Source organism: Coturnix japonica, chromosome 6 (genome assembly GCF_001577835.2).
Source record: "Coturnix japonica isolate 7356 chromosome 6, Coturnix japonica 2.1, whole genome shotgun sequence".
Taxonomy (NCBI): domain Eukaryota; kingdom Metazoa; phylum Chordata; class Aves; order Galliformes; family Phasianidae; genus Coturnix; species Coturnix japonica.
Genome location: NC_029521.1, coordinates 12,849,700 through 12,871,394, shown reverse-complemented (window position 1 = coordinate 12,871,394; position 21,695 = coordinate 12,849,700). Strand labels below are relative to the sequence as shown.

The 21,695-nt window shown below is 36.1% G+C and overlaps 1 protein-coding gene across 2 annotated transcripts in view; it reads left to right on the top strand.

Moving 5' to 3' along the window:
* The window catches only part of ADK (adenosine kinase), a 258,451-nt gene that overhangs the window by 99,639 nt on the left and 137,117 nt on the right, over nucleotides 1–21,695 (top strand). For both annotated transcript variants that reach the window (XM_015866530.2, XM_015866531.2), the window contains one exon: nucleotides 18,909–19,081. In XM_015866530.2, the coding sequence (XP_015722016.2) occupies nucleotides 18,909–19,081 (173 nt within the window). The remainder of the gene's footprint in view (nucleotides 1–18,908; nucleotides 19,082–21,695) is intronic.

Sequence of the window (21,695 nt, the reverse complement as noted above, 5' to 3'; positions counted from 1 at the left end):
TTCTGTGGTATACTTCTAAGGTAAGCAGTCTTTGATAGCTTTTCTTTTATTATGCTATGCTAAGCTCAACTGTTTTAGAATCTCTTTATAACCTCAGTGTTCTGTTCAGTTTTCATTTGTCTGTTCTGCAGACAGATGACCAGATTGCAAAAGGTATTCTAGTTGTGGTAATAAAAAAATTTTTTTTACTGAGGTCTTAATGTTCTCTTACGCTTACTTGGCTCTGAATGTGTGACCTTGCGCTTCATGCTGAGGCATTTCATACCGTTTCTATTTTCACACTTGAACAGTTCTCAAAGTCATTCAGTTATCTGTAAGGTTTTCTGCTTTTACTTTTTATTGAGCTTCCTTGTAAGTAGATCTCATTAGCACTATTCTGTGGCATTTGTCATTAGTGTTTTGTTAGATTTGTCCCAGGGCTGATCTTGGAGGAGCTCCAGCATTAACTTGCTTGAAGGCTGATGATCCCTGTGTCAGCAGAACTCCTTGCCAGGCACCACTGCCTGTTACTTTCTTGGGATTCTCATGCTCCCAGTTTCCAATTCTGTGGCTTCATTAATAGTTTCCTTTAAAGCATTAAATCAGATCGTTCAGTCAAGTCCAAATCTATTAAGTATTAAAGAAGAATGTCAGATTTGTCTGGCATAATCTACCCTTAGGAAGCTGGCATGGCATTTTTCCCACTTTCCTTTTATTTCCATATGTTTAATACAACTTTTCAAGAACAGTGGCTGTAATCTTGCATGATTTTGTGGTCACATTGCACATCTTCAGCTATCTGTATCATGTCTTCCTTTTTCTTAAATGTAAGAATGATTTCTTACCATGTTCTCAGTACATGGCATGTCAGTAGTCAGTCTGTTGTATTCTATTTTTTATAGATGCCAATTAATACATGCAGGCAAAAAGCCAAAGTCTCTGAGGTAGGCATTTTCCATAAGTAATTATGCTTGGGCATGTGGTCATTTTTCCAGTACTATTTGATGATCTTTTGTGAATATTTTCCATGTCCTTAATTCTTCAATTCTGTAAACTTAAATTAGTTTCCGTTAAATGAGAGAATGATTGCTTTCCCTAATAGAATTCTGCTGTTTTACTAATTTTGTATCCGAAACATACTTTTTATTCTTGTTGTTTATCTGTTTTGGGGGCAAACACTTCCAAAGCAATAGCAAAGCATGAACAAAAAAAACCCAATAGTGTGGTTTAAAATCTCTATTGGCTCACTTAGGACAAATGGTAAGAAAAATCAAAGTCAAAGAAATCTTCTCAAGAAATACTCTGACTATTTAGGGTTTGGGACAGTCAGGGTTTGACAAGGAGGAAGGCTGTCTCCTGTATCTTTTGGTGACTTGTGTTTGAATATAAATATTGTTCTGTCATTTTTTGCCCTAGAAAATGTGTGGTGTAAACACTTCAGTAAAATTATTACTCTCCTGCATGGTCCTAATCAGGAGATAATTAAGCACACTAGGAAGATGGTACTTTGTAGGTAATGGATCACCGGCCCTTACTTCTAAAGTGGAAGGTATTCTAGGTGAACTAAGTGAAAACAATTTTTTTCTTGCCCTATTAGTTTACTTTTTCATTTATCTCCCTATTTATAATGTTGTGATTCTATGCATATTGTAAATCAGACAGAAATACTGCACACAGGTTTTCTGCACACTTACTTGTTTTGTGTCTTTCACAAAGATTTAAGGAACTGGTGTTTTGTGAACGCTGTGACTGTGTTAAACTGGAGTTCCGAGATATAAAAAATGTTTTTTTTTAAAATGGGATTTTAATGTAAGTGGTTTTAGTGCATGTTTTTATTTGCAGAAAATAAACCCCTAGTTTGAATAGTTAACTGAATGCTATAAATAGTATTTTTCAGTTGCTTCATATCACATATATATACACTATCCCTTAAACCAGTTATTTTGGATTAATTTAATCTCTTGTATAACTCCAGTGGATTTAAGGTCAATTTTGCACACTGTTTAGTTTGATAATGACCCTTGTTGCCATCAGAATAATGATGCTTTCATTAACTATTTGACAGCATTCTATATATTCCAAAACCACTGTTATAAAATAAACTGTTTATTCTATAACTCTACTGTTATAGTTTAAAATCAGTACTTGAAATATTTTAAATATTGAAGGCACAAGCAAAGATATGGTCAAGATTATCGTACTGTTTTAAAATCTAAGTTATAAATATTCTTGTTTAAAAAAAAAAAAGTTCAGTTTTAGACTGAATGTAGTTAAATGATCACTGGAAAAATAATAAAAGTCAGTTAGAAGTTCCAAGTTATATTGACCTTTGTTACCAGGGATCTTTCAGGGGATCTTAAAAACTGTTTTTTCAGCAAATTGTCAGCTGAAATTGTGAATGTTTGCTATTGCTGCTCATGTAGAATGGATTATTTAGAATCCGAAAACTCACTCTTCAATAAAATGTCTGCCCCTAAGTCATAAATGTTCATATACTTAACTGTAAGCTTTCATCTGCATCATTCAATGACAGTGGTAAGTATCAGTGACAGTAAAAAGTAGATCAGTGAGAAAATAATACTGATTATTGGCCATCTGCAGTCCTGGGTGCATCATTGTTAGAACTGTCTTGCAGTATAGCAGTTACAGTAGTAGTGGTATATTTTATTTTGATCTTTCTAATGAATCATGAATCACCTTTTGGAAAATCCAGTGCTGGAATTCTTCCATCTAGAAGTCTCTGCCAAATGTAGTATTATTATTATAAAGTAGGTGTAACTTCCTTTGCCAATCACATTAGCTATGATAGCAGAATGGAATGCAAAGTTCTGGCAGCTGTTTGTTCTTTTATTCACTGTCTTTGATATCCCTTGCTTAGTCATTAGTATTTCCACAAACATTTAGCAGGTTAATGTGTCAACTGCATATCAGCTACAAACGTATTTTTGGCAGTCTTTCAAAGAAACTTTTCTTTTGTAGCTGAAAGAATCCAGTCTTCTCTTTAGTGCTTTAAAAATAACTTGGGTTTAGATTATACAAACTGTAGCTTAAAACTGAACATAGGTATCGCAGTATTTATGAAGTATGTAAGAATATATTAGGTTTAATTTATTGTGGAAACTTAAGAAACGCAGTCAAGAAATCTGATGTCACAGTTTTCACTCTGCTCCGTTTCTCTGAACAAAGAAATAAGAAATTCACAAAAAGACTGGACGTTGTTATTCTGCCTGTGCTATTGAGCTGTTGATTTGTTCCTCGGCACTACGCCCTTCTGGAACTTTTGTCCTATCATGTGATTTTTTTCTTTGTACCCTCTCTTGAAATGCTGTGTACCTTTATGAGTGCAGCTGTGATGATCTGAAAAAATTGGCTTTGTAAATGGGCTGGCTTCTGGCTTCTTTTTATTGTTTTAAACCGGGTAGCACACCACTGTTTGCAAGGCTACAGGCAGAGGAAGCTCCTGTTGATGTGGATGAGTTCTTTGAGTGATTCAGATCTCAGACTCTGAGTCTGTGGAAAAGGTCATTTAATCTTCCAAACACATGGGTGTAATTCCATCCTGAGCCTTGTGGTAGGCATTGAGTTCAGAAGATAATAAATAGTAATATTGGCTGTATATGTAGTAATTATTACAGTTGCTTATTATTGAGGCTGATTTTGAATAAGCAGGTTCTTCCTTTTTTGTGTGATGTTTATAGTATGGTGAAATAAATATTAAAGTGTGCTTTATCTGCTACTTTGTTAAACCATGCTTTAAGCTTTCATTGGAGTTCAGTTTCAAATGCACAAATTGGAAATCATTTCATAATCTTTTATCAATGCTGGCCTCCTTTTATTTCAGTTTCTAGGAGATATACTGAAAACAATGATTTTATGTATTCAGATGGAAGCAGTGAGGTTTAATATGCGTGTATTGGAATAATTTATTGTGATTGACTGAACAAATTTTGCCCATGCACAAATAACAATAGCTTGGGCTTCTTCCAGGTACATCCATGTAGTTACTATAGTTCAAGGAGACCTTGCCCTGCTGTAATGGGCTGTTCAAGGAAGAACAATTTGTGATTGCGTTCCAAGTAGCTACAGGACTTGTTGGGTGGTGTACTCTCCCAGACTGAAAAACAGAGTTTTTGCAGGGGAAACCAGCAAAGTTTTCTACTGCTGACATGCTTGTAAGTGAGCAAATAGCACTCTCCTGCCATATAGTCTATTATACAAAAGCTGTTTATTACAATAAAGAAGGCACATCTTCAGGTGTATTGAAGCCGCTAAAGTGGTGAAATAAAATATCAAACAAGTGTAGAATTCTCAGTTGTGTGTAGTATAGTTAGAATTGCTTTGGTATTTTCAAGTAGTTCACCTCTTACTGAAATACTGGGTTCTTTTTGTTTTTGTTTTATTTTTTGTTACCAGGAATTTCATGTGCACTGTCAAACTGTGAATTTCATAAGTCCACTGATTCCTGTGTATTTGGTAGAAGTTATTAGGACACTCTAAGTGGGATTCATCATTGCACACTGTCAGTTGTCAGAAATCATTGCTGTGCTGTGGAGTTCTCTTTGAATTTTCTCTTCTGTTTTTGCTTTCCTATACACAGAGAAGGAACAATCTGCTGATGTTAACTTTGGTATGAACAAACTGGCAGTGCTGTGAACTGACAGTTTAATAACAATTCAAGAAGGTTTTTGTTTGTCTTTTAAAGGAGTCTGAATTGTTTGAGGAGTAAGCCTAGACTTCTGTGTCAAGCGTTGTATTCAGTTTTTTTGTGTGGTTTTTCTTTCTTTTTTAAAGCTTGATTTTGAAACCCTTTGAGGGGTTTCTTTTTGATTTTTAATACTGCTGTATTTTGTTCAGACTTCAGCAATTGTTAAAAGATGCGTAATGGATTAACAAGGAAATTAGATATGTTTCCTTGACTAAGGAATGCTACTTTTGGCTTTTAGTGGAGGAAAACTTTTATTTTATTTTTTAAAAGAAGTTGAAACAGTTATGCGAGTCATATTTAATTGCAGGAATGACTGTAACAACATTGTTTTCTTACATTTGTTGCCATAAACTTTTCAAAATATTAAAATACTGATTTAGACTGGGATTTTAACGAATGTGTTTTGGAAAATGAAGTGTTTTTTATGGCTTATGTGCAAAAAGCCCCAGAAGGTATGCTGGTGCTGGTGCTGGGGATGTGCTGTAGAGGCAACTCAGCAAAATTATTGCTACTAAAGTGAACTTCTACTGTTGCTGAATCAAGAAGCAGTTCTCACAGTGGACAGTGAGTTCTCCTTTTTGTAGGGATAACCTGAAAATCTGATAAATCTGCATGTACACACACAAAGCGTGACACTGGTCTGCTCAGAAAGGTTCATTGCACATGAGGTAGTGCTGTTTGGCTCTATATCATTCTATTTCTTGGGGGTTGGAGCAGCTACTGAAGAGGCTGACCTTCAGAGGTATCTGAATTCAGGTTTATTTCTAATTTATCCTTTGAAGGGTGCTATTGCTTAGTGCTTGTCTATGAGTGTTCAGTGATATAAAGTTATAGACTTGTAAGTCATCCATAAAAAGAAAATGTAGCAAGAAAATTCTTGAATGCTGTATGGACTCTGTATAGCAGATACATAAGTAGATGAAAGCTTCCATGGAAAAAAAAACAACTGGAGAGGCCTCATAATGAAGAATCTTCATTACCATGTAGCATTTCATTAATAGAAATGCTAGCCTTGTTAGGCTCAATTTTACCTTTGTTGATGCTTTTCACATCTACTGAGAAGTTGATGAGTAGGGTTTTAATCCTGTGGAATTGATTTCAGTGTAAAACCTAGCACATAACAGATTTCAGACTCACAGAAATCAGGATATCCTTCTGTGACAGGGTTATTTATTTTATGGAACGTGATAGCAATTTTAGAAATGAACAAAACAGTGGATAGATAAAATGATGAAAACAGAAGCAATGGTGGTGATGACAGCTAGCCCCATTCAGACGGTGTAATGAGGTGGCAATACGCAGTCCATGCATTCCCCTTAGAACGATCCCACCTCAGAGAGAGAGAGAATGCATACTGACCATCTAGTATCATGATTCAATAGGACTTGCATAGGGCAACACCTGTAAGTTGGTACATGGGAAGGAAATGTGTGAATATGGGATTAAATGCATTAGAATATCTACAAAGGTGTCCAGCTGCCAGGGATGGGCAGCATTTAGTCTTCTGAAGCAAGCTGCTCAGTCCTGTTTTAGTCTGTTTTAAAATAGGACTGGTCACATTGCCTGCCATATTAACGAGAATATTAAACAAGAAACAAAACTCTGGTTTCTGTAGCAAAAACAAATAACAAAAACAAAAACTTAGCTAAAATATATTGGGTCTTGACAGCATTTCCAAAGAGCGCATGATGTCATATTAATAAAGGGATAAATGCTTTCTGCACTGTTAAAATAATGTTTCTGCAGCAATCATTTTACCTGACACCCGAACAATTTAACTTAATTTCAGCTTGCTGCTCTTAATATAAATTATTTTGGTTTTATTCAAGTAGATTTTGTACCTAAGTTGATGAAAAAGAAATGCAGTTGCATTTTCTTAAGATTAAAATGTAATGAGATTGACACTAAAATCCTGTGCACAGGCAGTAATTTTATACCAGTATTTGCAATGATCTGATCTGTTCAGTTTCAAATTGCTCTACAGTTGTTAACAAATGTCCTCACAGCCCACTGAGGAGCAATATATTTGTATTCTGAAGATTAAAACTAGAATTGTCATACTGTGTGTAACGATTTTACAGAATCAAGATAATTGTGGTAAATTCTCTTTTCATCCATACTGGTATAATCCCACTGAAATCTGTCAGGTTGCACCAGTGTATGAGCAGAAAACTGGCTTTTAGATTAAAATGACCTGAACCACTTAAGAATTTGTTCTGGAAAATTAAAAACAGTTAAGTTAGCTTTTTTATGTATTTGTTAGCTTTTACATCAAGGAAAATGTTGTTATGCCAAATATAAATGGTATTTTGAAATCAATGGTTGTACTTGCCTGTCAGTCGATTTATGTATGGATTCTGCTCTTAATGAAGTTTAGGATCTTTCTTGATGTTGCTTCAGATATTCTAACAACTTTGACTTTTCCATACATTCAGTGCCTGCTTCTGTTTTAAGCAGCATTTCCAAATCCTGCTTGTTGTATTACAAATACGAATTTGCCCTGGATGTCATTTTAGCTTGGCAGCCTTCTAATCTACTGTGTTCCTCTGCCTCTATAGAGAATAAATAGATGAAATTACAAGTTGTTATCCATGGGAAATCATGTAATGATGTAATTAACTTAAGTAGAACAGCTAGCAATAATGACAGTAACAAAAAAACTCCAGAAAGAATCCGTAAAATTTGGGTGTAATTCTACTTGTCTGACGAGGAAGGTATCCCAGGAGTTCATAGTTGCAATTTTTACTACTTTTAGTAGTAAATTTTTTAAATTTTACTACTTTTAAGGTGAAGCTCTATTTCATAGAATCATAGAATCACAAGGTTGGAAAGGACCTACAAGATCATCTAGTCCAACTGTCCTCCCATTACCGTAGCTACAGCAGACCACTAAACCATATCTGGGAGCTCCTCATCAAGACATTTATTATATGTATGTATTTATTTGTATATGTTTAATATTTATATGTGAGGACTGCTCCAAAAGTAATACCTCCTATTTTGTTGTGCTGGCCTGTGATCTCACAGTTTGAAGATGATGGAGCATGTTGCCAGCTTTGGCTGGACTGTCTTAATACACCTGTCTTATAGTCCAGATTTGGTGTGTTCTGTTTGTGCTGATGAAAGATGGGCTGTGTAGACAAGATTTTTCTAGCAGCAATGCCATCATAGCAGCTGGGAACCACTGGGCCATCTCTGCTGGTGCAGATTTTGACATGCATGGCATGCAGGCTCTTCATCACTGGTGAAACTGCACAGCTAATGCTGGTGACTATGTTGAAAAATGATGTCTTGTAGCTGAGAATTTTCTCTATGAAATAGCATTATTGTGCTCTTTGTATCTGTTGTTGCTGCCATGGAGATAAATAGGACGCTTTACTTTCAGAGCAACATATGTATATATAACAAACCATAGTGAGATATTTCTTATCCATCTATCTACTTCACTTGGTTCGTTATTCTTACAGGAATTTGATATACAGTGCATTCTTCTTTTTCTAACTTCACAGTTAAAAAACCAACCAACACACAATATGCCATGTTCTTGATAAACAGATCCAGCTTTAGCATTTACCATTACTCAAGCCTTAATGCAGGTGTGTCACTGCTTTATTTTTTTTTAAACTGGGCAAGTGATTCTTTCTTAGGAGTGACTTGCACAGGATGCCAATCCTTGACATAGGTGATGTTCATCCTGTTTTAGTTTAATGAGGTAGGAACTCTGTACATGCACTGTAGATTATACTGGGTAGCTGGATTTTCTTTGTTGGTATTTTTAACGTTGAAGTAATGAAGCTGTACACACATGCTTGCAGATATTCCTTTAGGTAAAATTAAAAATAAATTACCAAATGAAAAGATAATATATACAGGGTCATACTTGGTCTGAATTTGATCTCATCTGCATCCACGTAAATCATGCGAAACTATTGAAGTGAATAAATTTAAATCAGTGCAGAATTGGATTAATTGTGATCACAATCAGGTCTGCTTGGCTTTCCAGCTTCTCAGAGGAAACTGGAAAAGGAAGTATTTGACTTCAAAATCCCACTAATGTTGACTGTTTTAAACAAACATTCTAAGAATATTAAGTGGATCAGTGTTGTACAGTTACCAACAAAGCATTCTTCTCCTTTTTGTTTTGTGTATTCATTGTATATATCTGATAATTGTGAATTTATAGTTTGAAAGAAATATTTCTCATTGTGTAAATGACAAGATTAAGTTCATGTGGTCTGTTGTGCAATTTGTGAAGCCAAAGATAGAAGACAATTTCCCTGTGAATCAAAGCCTGCTTTCTAGTAAATGTAAAATGTCCTTACCTTCCACTTGTGCCAGATGAGGTCTGGGAGCCGGTGCTGCTGCTGAGCTGATCGTGGCAGGTGTCAAGTCTTTTAGTTGCAGCTGAAGTGAGGAAAAACAAATTGAAGAGCAATTTGCAGTCCTTTTTCAGGAGTACGCAGGAGTTGCCGACTGAATTATCTGTTCTGTGAAAATTACTTGAACTTAGCGCACAGTGAGCTTTGTGCCAAGATATTCACATATTGCCAATCGCTGCTTTCAGCTGCATGTAATTATTTGTGACTTCTTTTGTCCATTTCATTTAAAAAAAGTTGTGGTTTTTGTTTTTTTTTTTTTTAAAGTTGCTTACAGGTATAACAATTACCATTAAAAAAAACGAGCAAATCAGTTCAAAAATAATCCTGAGTTACACTGATGAATTGCATTGTGCTGTTTTGCATGTTATGTTGGGAATCAGAACAGAATATCTTTACAGGTTATGACAAACAGAAACAGTCTTAAGAATTGATTTTTGACAAAGATGCTGCTTGTGTCCCACAGCAAATCTAAAGGTGTTGTGGGTGAAACCAGCAAGGAAAGGATGTGGTTCTTGTGAACCAGTCTTATTGGAGTGCGGTATTTATATGCTTAGGAAAAGATGAAATTGTCACCACTAAGTTGTTAGTTAATAGAATAAAGACCATTTATTCACATGAATGGATAATGCTGACTGCCATGGAGGAACAATATGCCATCTCTCCCGTAAGTGGTTAAACAAGAGCATCAGACATGGTGGCACCCAGGCCCAGTGCCCCCAGGATGCTAGTCCTGAAATGTTAATTCTTTGTGGGTATTCTAAACCTAATATAACCTTTCTCAGGTTTATTTTCCTTATTCAGATTGTCCCTGGTTTAGTGTGGGAAATAATAGATTTTTTAATTGTATTTTAACTCGTTCTGTAAGCCATGCTGTACATTTGAAACAGAATTTAAGCTGATTTTGTACCCTCTGGGTTTTGTTTTTGTTTGATCGTTAGTTTTCATTTGTTTGGTTTTTGTTTGATTTCCTTTCTTAAAAGTTTGCTGTTTTATATTGCTAATGCCATTAGTCAAACTTGTTCAGAGCTCCTGGAAGGTTTCCTCTTTCTCACTCCTATCAAGGAAGCAGGTTCTGGCTGATTTGAGAATTCCTCCACCAGTGCTGTTAGCTCTAAGTGGCAGCCAATTAGTTGTCTTCCTGACTTGATTGTTTGCTGTTGTGGCATAGTGTGACAGGCTCTTATTTAGGCTTCTATTTACCATCTGTAAACAAGCTCCTGTTACCTGTGAGCCTTATTGCTCATATCTGCGAGACACAACAATTTCTAGTGGACAACTCAGATTCATTTATTTTGTTTTAATCTAGGTTATATATCCCATTTCGTCAAAACAATGAGGCACTGCTGAAGCTTTGCCAAAAATCTTTTTTTCAGATAAGTGCAGGCATGCTTAGTGACATCTCAGGGATGTCTCTGTTAAAGCTTTTTTCTTTTTCTTTCTTTTTCTTTTTGCCTGGAATGGATCCACTTTCTCCCTTTCCAGCCCGTCCCTCTGTTAGGCCGTATGCTTGGGCATCTGTGTCCTGTTGTGACAATTAGGTAAACTTCTAAGGTTCACATAGTATTGGAATTGGCCATTCTGGAAGTGAGATCTGTAAACCAACTATTAAGTGAATAAAAAGTGAAAGGTATTTAATAGTAAGCAAAAAATCCTTTGAAATGTTCTTTCTGTAGACAATATCACAATTAGCCTTTCCCAGCTCTTTGGACAAAAAAGATCAGGATTCAGAAATGGAAGGGAGAAGTGCATTTCACACTACCCGCTACTTGTTGCTGTGGCAACACAGACACATCATTTTAAAAGCAAGCATTTCCAGCATTTGGTATAGATAACATGTTGTCTTCCTTGCTATTACACATTAAGATATAGAATTATGATTCATCAGGTTCTTAAAATTGCCGCACATTCATGTGAAATATAGTGTATGTTATATGCTATGTTTGTAAAACATGGTAGTAAATTAGTAAAAAGGGTGATCTCTAATTGCTCAGGAATGCCTCGTAAATGAAGGGTTTGCCGTGGTGACAAAAATTACAGTGTGTTACAAGCATTTTGGTAAATAGTTGAACGTATTGGGAATTCTTGACAACAGACAGATGAAGACCTGCCACTTGAAAAACTCCCTTGCCTTAAACGCTTTCTAACTTCAGTAGTCAAAGCTGTTAAGCTTTAAGTGCTTTGTCATATTTGTGGGCTTTTATGGCAGAAGAGCAGAGCAGACAGCAGCGATGATGGAAAACGATGGTAGGTAGACTTAAAATACTATGAAGCATAGAGACAATTGTATGTAATGCCTGGAATTGAAACCTTTCTGGATGAAATGATCAGCCACATGTGCCACCCTTACGAACCCTGGAAAAAAGAAGAGAAGGAATGTACCCTATTGCTAACTGTGCATGAAATTGCAGTGTTAGGAGATATTGACCAGATGTTTCAATCTCAACAAATAGCTTGTTATGTGACTGAGTGAAAATCTCTCTGCGGCTTTGATCATATACACCTTAAAGGAAGAAGTAATTTAATAGAGGCTGTCAGAGTTCATCATTGTCAATAAACTTTGACTTGACCTTTGCCATCTGTTTTTGATACTGTTGCTGATAGAAGCTGATAGGCAGCTGTTTACAGTTTGTGTTTTATGAACTCTGCGCTGCCAGACAATAGAAGTTGTCTCTTCATTTGTGGATTTTTTTGCTGTGATTCAGTGTGTGGGTGTATTCACTGAGACTTCTCATCATCTTGCAAGGAAGTGAGAGTGACATATGCATGTATTTCAGAAAGGAAGACATGATTTAAGCTTATACATATGCAAAATAGTATGTGAAGTATCCTAAAATGTCATTTTGCAACAATATCATTCACAAGTTAGTACTTAAATAAACATACAGTTTATAGTATAAAGTTTTAAGGCATTTCTGAAATGCGTCTCAGTCTTCCCCATGTCTCCATGGGTGCTAATTCAGTCCAGGCAGTGTAGGCTGAGGCACAGTGAGCAGTGGTGTGCAGTTGCACTGTAAGTCAGTCTTATTGTACCCAAGATTGACCGTGCATTTTGTTGCTCATGGTAGTATGTCTTGTTAACACACCACAGTTTTTGGCCATGCAGATTAATGGCTTCTTTTATCTTTATGTTTTCATCTTGTCTGCTTCCTTTGGTGGTAAATGATGAAGTTAGTATCTTTGAGTTCTTTTACAGATAAAGGTACTTACCTCATGGTCTAACCTTGTACACAGCTTTATAATGTTAGCAAATGACCTAGTAAGCAGTCGTATGTACTGTGTAACAGTTATGGAAGAGACCCACTAAACCTAGGATTCTTACTGTTGTGATAGCCTTCATTTAAATGTGCAAGTGATGAATGGGCACAACCAAGCTTGTTTTGTATATAATCTTTTACATGATTTTGAGAAGGTGTCACATTCATACTGGGATCAAACAAGGAGGTGAGTGATGCTCCAGGTTCTGGGATTTGCAGTGGGTAAGAACTCGAGGCCAGCCACAGTCTCTGTTATGTGCTTTGCAAAATGTTACAGGAACCTTTTTGCCTTTGATCTCAAATAACACATATCAAACTTCAGAGGAAAGGCTGCAGCACTTCAGGTGTTCAAGGCAGAACTGTAGCATTAGAAACACAGGATAAGAGAGTGAGAGAGTAGGGAGTATCAGAGATAGCTGTCTAGGCTGGAGATATTTAAGGGGTGGAATAAAAGAGCTATCTTTGGCTGGTCATACTGAAAATTTGAAATATGGCATTGACTTGTTTTATGTGGTTGTATTTTCTTGTATGGTGAGAAGCCCAGAAACTAAACTAAAAATAAAGCAGTGGAGAAGTAGATGAAGGGCAAGAGGGGAAGAATAGGAAGTGGAGTACAGTGCAACAGCAGAAGCTAAGATCCTTATTTGTATGATATTCTAAAGAGGCAGTCTGTTAGCTTTGTGTTTTTAAACGTAGAAGTGAATCCTCCTGCATGATTAACCTATTGATAGACATGTTAATTTGAAAAGCTGCAGCGAAATGCAGCTTGAGGCACAACACTAAGACTAACTGATATTCCTGTGCAGGGATTTGGGTAGTAAATGTTGAACCAAACCCTGATAAGGTATAGGTATTGGTCTCAGTGCGAGGATTTAGCTAGTCTTTCCTTTACAAAATATTATCGCTTTTATCTCATTTGACTGGAAGTTGCTTGAGGGTGTTGTCATGCATTTTAACAATATCATTTCCTTGTGCAAGGTTTGGCAGCTTCAGCTAATCGTGGCGAAATTACTGTACAGGACATGGGGCTCTTTTTTGCAAGTCTGCTTTCATAAAGATAAGCTCTATTTTTTCCTTTTCAATTTTTTTTCTCATATAGCCATTATGCGATAATAACCATTGCAGTCTTTAAATGTTTATCATCAAAGAAAAGAAAAAAAAAAAGATTCCAAAGGTGTTGGAATGAAAAGATAATCTTTTTTTTTCTTCTTTTCCTTATTAAATTGTATTTATCTTGACCCATGTATTTTTCTTACTGTTGCCCTTAACAGTTATCTCCTTTTTCCCTCTGGGGAGTGGTGAGTGAGTGACTGGGTGAAGGTATAGCTGGTGTCCAGGGTTAGCTCACCACAGCAGGGATTTGAAACGATACAGTGTGTGGAACAGTAAGTGAGTATTGCATCCCAGTTGTGCATGAGATCTGTCACATTGCTGACAAGAAATGTGAGCTCACTCTCTTGGAACAGCGACCTTGATGTCTTTTTTAGGATTGTTTTGCATATTGTCAGATTTTCCCAGTTTTAGGATTAATGTAGTGATTTTTTTTGTTCTGATCTCAGTTTTTCTTGCTTCCTGTGATTTTTCTAAACTGAGATGTCATTTGTTTTCTTTTACTATTCATGTATTCCTAAGAACTTTTTAAGGAACTATGCAGGTAGCTGATGTTGGGAAATGTTCTAGGAGTACAACAGACTAGTGAAGGTAAATGGACTTAGCCTGAACTTTAGGAAAACAGATCCTCCAGATACTGCTGCATGGAAACAAGCCATTTCTGTTGATTAGAAATAATGCTTCTTAAGTTCTTGCTAGCATTGCTTAGTTGAGATTTTGGCTGGCATGTAAAGTCATAGCTATTATGCAGTTTAAACCAAGATGAGATTTGACAGATCATGTGGAGAAGAGTCCAGCTTCAAATAACACACTTCAGATCTCTGTATTTCAATAGTGTTAATGAGTTTTGAAGATCCTTCACTGTGAAGAGCACAATACTTCCTGTTGTGTTGTCAGTTCCTAAGTATTCCGGATTCAGATCTAAAGCTGAAAGTTCCTGTGTACAGAAGGTATGTCAGTCTAAGCAGAGCTTTGTATGCTCTGCCACTGATAGTTTAAGATGACTGACAGATGTGGAAATGCACTAGTGGCTGCAGCTTTAAAAAGGAGCTCAGGAGTTGGGAGGGAGGGCAACATGGGAGTGATAGCAAATGGTTTTGTCAGCTTTCTCATTACTATTATCGACGTTGTCCAGTCATCAATGGTACCTACAGCAAAGCATGAAGGCAGAATAATATGAAATCATTTTTTGAAGGATCTTTGTTTTAGTCAGAAGGTTATAAAGCTGTCTTAAGCTTCTTCAGTGTGATGTTTCTATTTAAGCCTTAGCAGGTTCTATATTGAAACCTAGCAGCACCCTTTTGCAGGCGAAGTCTCTTTGTGACTGGAGATGGTGAAATAAATTAGGTGGAATGTTTAGTTTTACTGCTTTTGCCTTTCAGTTATAGGTCCTCATTTCTAGTGAACTTTCAAGTAACAGTGGTGAAAAGTTTTGAATTCTAATCTTCTTACGATATGGAATACCGAATCGTGCCAGGTGCTGTTCTCAAGCTAAATAGAATGCTTGGGAAATGAAAGTCAAAGAATTTGGTTTTCTTTCTTCTTCTTTTAATTTCTTCATTTTATTATTGCTATTTTTTTAATTCTTTGTAGCCACTGATATTTTTCTAAGTACCATGAAAGTACATTTTTTGATTCTGTGGATATAAGACATCAGTTCAGGTAATCTGGTGAGCTCATGTTGAATGTTGTTCTCCAAGGGCAGTACTGAATAGCTGATCAAGTCAAGTTACTCCTAGTTCTTGTAGAAGTGTGTCTGTAACTCAGGAAGAGCTGTTTCCAAAGCTATTTTTTTCAAGCAAAGTGGGAAGTAAATGTACCACATCTTTGAGTCTGAGGATGTAGGAGTGGGACACCCTGAACTCCAAGCTGCTCTACAAAGTCACGGTTCAGTCTTCATCAGTTTTGCTTGTTACCAAGATTTCTTCGCATCTCCACATCTGCAAGAAAAGATGTTGCTGTTCCATGCAATTGCCTCCCACTTGCTGGAACACAAAGGTTCTTAGACTTCTCTGGTAGCTTCAGCATGCCAAGACATTTACTTGGTAATTTGGTCCATGAAAAAACACTTGAACAGGCAGATACTCCTATTTCTGTGTGCCCATGACAGTGTCACAAAAATAAGGAGAGAAGTATTCTGTCATTGTCCAGTGAGTCCTTTAAGAACCGTGCTCTTTCAGATGTGTTGGCTTCAGTTTTTGAACATAAGGAATAAAGTGCTGGTACGCATGGGTAATTTGAGGCGATGAGATCAGCTTAATTTTAAGACAGAGTAATGTCTTAGGAGTCAAGAAAAAAAAAGAAGGTTTTTTAAAAAGTTACTATTTGCTTTTTACCAGCAAGTGTACAACAGCAAAAACATAAGGACAAAGCGATCTGTTTGACCCAAGAGAACATCTGAAAAGTACTTTATTTCTTCTACTCCTTCCTCTGTCAGGGATGCTTATTTGAAGTGACAGGGTCAAGGCTTGCCCCTGTGTATACCTGATGTCCAAGCTGCACTGACAGAAGTAAACTTTAGAATGTAGAAAGACACTGGATTTCATAAACCACTCTAGATTTTTAGCTTTCTTGTGACCTAAGGCTGTCTTGCTCCTTCATGATGAGCTCCTACGTTTGACTCTTCCATCTTCAGGCCTGAAATGGCCACAAATTCCCATTAGTAATGGTGAAGATTCTTGGTGTGGCCAGGTGCCAACCTCTCCTGACCAGACTGTCAATACAGTAAGTTAATAGCTGCCTTGCTGCCTAGCCAAACCCTTGATAATTAACTCATTATGCTAGCGCCTGCTGAGCTGGGTCATTTTCCATTTCTGTCTTGAGTCTTTTCATTCAATTATATCTTCTATCCACATAAATCTCTAAATTGAATTTGCAGATTATATAACCATATACCTGGCAATGTGTGCAGTTTATTACTGGCCTTCATTTGATGTTGGATGTAATACTGCATGATTATTTCACGGTAGTAATTGTCTTCTGGTAACTAAGCTGCTGTTCCCATTTACAGTGTTTAGCCCAAATGTTAGGAGCAATAAGAATAATCATACTGATGTGTGAAGAAGTCCACAGAAGTTTGTTTTTTTCCATATAAGTATATTTAAAATTAGAGTTCGGCCCCATGTCAAATGCAAAAGAAAATATTCCACAGTCTGCCTTGAAGTTGTTTTGTCGCATGTTGTTGCTTTTCGTTACACATGGAAAGTGTTCTCTGTGGCTCATCCCATTAGGCACAACTAGCAGGATGCCACAGATGTATTCCTGTAGTCCAGTTTTCATAAGTTTGTGGCATCATGTCCATGTTTTACCTTTGCTAATATGTAGAATTTTAAGTGAGGTAGAGAAGGAATGGTTGTTTCTGGAGATCTGTGAAGAGAGTCTTTCCAGAAATGCTGCTGAAGTGTTTTTCCATCTTCCTCAGCATTGCCTTACTTAGCTCAGATGTCCAAATGAAAATAATACCTATATGGAGGGATTATGCCCCCACCAGACAATCCCCATATTTCAAATTATCATGGCTATGTGCAGAACCACTGCAGTCTGCGCAATGTGCAAGGGTGCATCTCAAGAAACCCCAGATCACAGCTCTGATTGTCAGGGGTAGCTTTACTTGAGTTGAAATTAAGGATTGTGACAATTACGTGTATTGCATGTATCACATCCAAATTCAAATTAAGCTGCTGCCAGGAGCCAAAACTGTGATATTTTAACAGGATTTTATTTATTTATTTATTTATTTTCAAAGATGTATGTGAAGTATTACGTGCTACTGCTCCAAATGTTGTCAGACTTTATGTATAAAATATGGAAAAGTTGTGTCACTTGGTAAGATGTTACAAGCCTAAGGTATAGTTAGAAATCTTTTTTTAAATAAATACTGGTGTTTGTGGAAAGCTGGTGCTTTCATTAATGCTCTTCATAGTGTCCTCTGTTAATTCTTGTTAGTGAGGGTAAAGTGTGCTTTTCCACATGGCACAAAGGGCTTCAACTACTTATCAATATGGGAATTCCATTTTTCCTTATGGTATGTCACGATATCTTTAGACTTGCTAAATAATCAGTTCTACTTAACTATATCTCCAAATATAAAATATTACTCATACTAAGACATATTAAATGAACAGTCTGCAAATTTGTGTAATGTATTTAAAATAAGAGTATATTGTAGCTAATTCCCTTGCTAGGGGTTTGCTTAATATGTATTAATCAAGAGTGGTACAGATAGATGAGCCGAGAATTTCTAGTGTGCATTCAGTGAATGAGAGATGGAGTGAAGCCACCATTCGACAACAGAATTGTTTTATCTTAAATGGTTGCAGGAAGGAGGCTCTGCAACATTTGTCCGTTTGCCTTATTAATTAAGACTTTTGCATGACTAAAGGATTTCTTTTTTTCCCTGGAAGCTGGAAGTAATAAAGATGTGACTAAGCATGTATTTGTAACTCAGTTGCTTGACCTTTCTACAGCCCACAGCTACCACTAATGCTGATTTGTAATGGAGACATTATCGTTTATTTAAATCTTGATTAGGAAACAATTACAAGTAGGGCTTTAGTGTAGCAGTAAATTGATGTAGCCTTTAATTCATACTATAGATTGAGTGGATAAGCTTTCTGACTATAATTAGAGTGGATTTTAATGGCTTCAGTTGGTTGACTCATCACCAGCAGGGTAGGGCCTGTGATTGTTTCTTCACATTTATCTTTTAGTTCACACTTGATTTTTTTTCTTTGCTTCTAAATGTTATCATTTAATTTAGTAGCAAACTGAACAGTTGAAAGATATTTTGTGTTAATAAAAGAGAAAGTTGATAAAATAACAAAGCACCTTAGCAACACTAGACATGCTATGGTCTTTACAATTCGAGTGATAGTATTGCTCTTAGTAAAATAGGAGATAGATAATTTCATGTGTGGCTCAGTAATGTGAGTGGAAAACATTTCCTTTTGTGTATGCAGTTAACTAGTAGATTCCTGCTTACTTTTGGCACCATTAGTTTTTGTATAAGTGTTTTTAATGTTGTAAAATGTTTCTTTTTATGTTTATCACATAAAGTTTTCCTTATGTCCAGTCATGATATTTTATTTTTCTTCAAGTTTCTTTTAAAAATACCTTATTATGAGGTTAAATGTAAATATGGGATGTTTCTTTGGAACAAGAGAACTTTCTGCTATGTTTTTTTACAAGGTGTTTCAAATTTATTTTGTAATTAACTTCATCCATTTCAGTAAACTTTCTATTAGCTATTAATAACTCACCAGAATCTGTAAGGGTCAGTTCTTCATTTGTTACTGGTCTTTCCTGCCTCAATGTACTTCACATGTTTTTACTTCTGGCACAGAAGTGTTCTGTAGGATTGGTATGTGTCACAGTGCTCTGGTAGGCACAGAATTACATAAGGTGAGTGGAGAGGAAAAAAGTAGCAATTAATGATATATCACGCTTGTTAACTATCTGTATTTTTTTTCTGTCAATCTGCAGTGGATGATTCAGAACCCATACAAAGCTGCAACTTTCTTTGGATGCATTGGCAAAGATAAATTTGGAGAAATATTGAAGAAGAAGGCTGAGGAAGCTCATGTGGATGCCCATTACTATGAGCAAAGTGAAGAACCGACAGGAACCTGCGCAGCCTGCATCACTAGTGATAACAGGTCAGGGGCCATTAATAATTTCCTAACATATGAATGTATTGAGCATAAATTGTTAGGAATATTTGGGTTTGAACAACAAACCGGATGTGGTGCTCATGGACATGATTTAGCAGAGGGCTGTTGTAGTCATGTTTATCTGGATTTTGGCATTAATTATATCTGCAGAGTTTCCTCTTCATCTTCCATACTTAGTTCTTCAAAGAGAAGACAAGAAGATGCTGGTGCTCTGTAATTTTCTGTTTAGTTACATAGCGTCTAAGCATGCATCATTGTAGAAATCGCCACTTCCTAGATGACTTAAGGGTAAAATGAAGTAAAGATTGTCAAGAGGTATATATACATCATGAACTCAGGAAAAATATATACGTATTTTGTTGTGCATCTCAGTGGAATTTCAGAGTTTAGGTAAATTTATTCATAAATATGTCTGCAAGCAATTCTTTAACTTACTAAGCAGTATTTTTGCTTTGCTAACATAACACACTTTTGATCCCAAATCTTTTCACAAATACCACAAATTTAACCACTGGTTCTTCTTTATCTCAGTCACTGTTTTAGAACACACTGGAGAGTGTATAGGGAAAGTGAGATACTTATTTCTCCTTTAGGGAATAGGAAAATAGCGACTGATTGTTGCCACTACTGTCTTTATTGTGTAGCCTCCCTTCTGTTAATGAGAACAAGTTTATTCTGAGCCTTTTTTCCCCCCTCTGATCATACTGGATTTAAACCATTTTTCTTGATTTGTAAGAATCTCTTTAACTGGCTGCAGTTGAAAGCTCTATTGGTTAATCTCATCCTCATGGGGCATGTGCTTACTTCCTTCTTCAGGTAATTCAACTTTCTTGTCTCTCTGAGATCTCAGAATCAGTAAATAGCACTCATGGATTTTCCAGTAAGTGGCTGTGTGTGTTTCAGATGACCTGATAACAAATATTTTTTTTTCTGCATAGTCCATCAGGTTCTTACAGAAGAGTTCTGAGCTATTTCATGATTATAACTCTAAATCCTTTAGCTTACCAATACTTATGTACTTTGGTTTTTGTTTGTTTGTTTGTTTGTTTGTTTGTTTGTTTTTTCCCCCAGAGCTTTTAAAGTAAATTGTAACACATGATTAAACTCTAAAATCATTCCTATGCTCTGTTATTATCTGCAGCTTTAGTTAGGATGTTCTGCTCGTAAGTAGCACATGCATGGAGTCTCCACCAAGTCATAGACTTGAAGTGCTCCAACTGCCTCCAATTACTGTATTTAATTGAAAAACATCTACCTTCTTTGTGTTCCTTATGTTGAACCTAGTGCTTTTAGACCTAGTTTTAATTTGGAAAGGCTCGGAGCTTCTTCAGTGAAACAACGTTCTGTTCCACCTCACATGCAGGGCATCGTTTACTGTTAGATGTAGCCACTGAGAGTTAGGCTTACAGCTTCAGGAGCCTGTGGTAAGTGAAAGCAAACATAGGGTCTTTGCTAAGATTTGTGGAACATAACTTCTTTTCACTTAGGAACACATGTAGATAGAATTTTTCTAGCTAGGGCCTTACTGGATATTTAAGGCTTTATTAAACTGGGAGACTTAATTTGCTTTGTAAATTTAATTTTCAAAATATTGTAAAAATTATAAATGTTATTATAAACTTGCTTGATTCTCTCCTGTGAATTCTGTAGATTTATCGTCATTGAGATGATAACATTCATCAAGAATAGAACTTATTACCACATTATTTGTCCTGCTACAGATACTTAGTCTTATTTTCCATTAGTCCTTATTAGTTCTCTTTGGCTTTAGACTTCAGAATTAAAGGGAGAAGGCTCTAGAATATTCCTAGAATTAAACAACACGGATCTAGGCTGGGTATTTTAGTATATACAGAAATTTAGTCTGGTTCCTTGTTTTACTTTTGACATGCCTTATCTGTTCAGTTCACAAGAGCTTTTAGTAATTTTCTAGGAGGGCACAGCTAAACCAAAGGTGGGTTTTTTTGTTGTTGTTGTTTATTCCTTTGGGTTGGTTTTTTGTTGTTGTTGTTTTTTGTTTGGTCGATTTTTACAATTGAGCATCTAAAGCCCTGACTCCTTTTCAAGTAGTAATTTACTCATTTGCTGGAGGAAAACACAGCTCCAAGGAAAAATTTAAAATCAGCTTTTAAAATAATATAACTGTTCATTGGAAAATGGTAACGGCGAGATATATACATATTTAAGACCTTGTTAATTCTCATGACGGAAAACAGTTTATAGAACACAAAAGAAGTTTGCTACTCTAACTGCGTGTTAGGAGGAACCAGGAAAAAAATTAACAGAAACTTGCAGATGCTGAACTGTGCAGAAGGACTTGATCGTGAAATGGAAAAACGTTGGTTGTAAACAAATGTGTATATACATAATGTATAAATATAGATATCTGTAATAGTGTGATGTGAACTGTGTGTGTGGATTTAATATATATTATTTAATAAAATTATGTTTTAAATATTATTTAAAGGAATTATTATGAAACAGCCAAGTATATCCATTTTATTGTGTTTCTGTTGTTCTCTTATGTTCCCGTGAGGATCTTTGATAATCATTGAGAAATTTGCAGTAGTAATAGTAAGGAGGATCTGATTTTAATCTC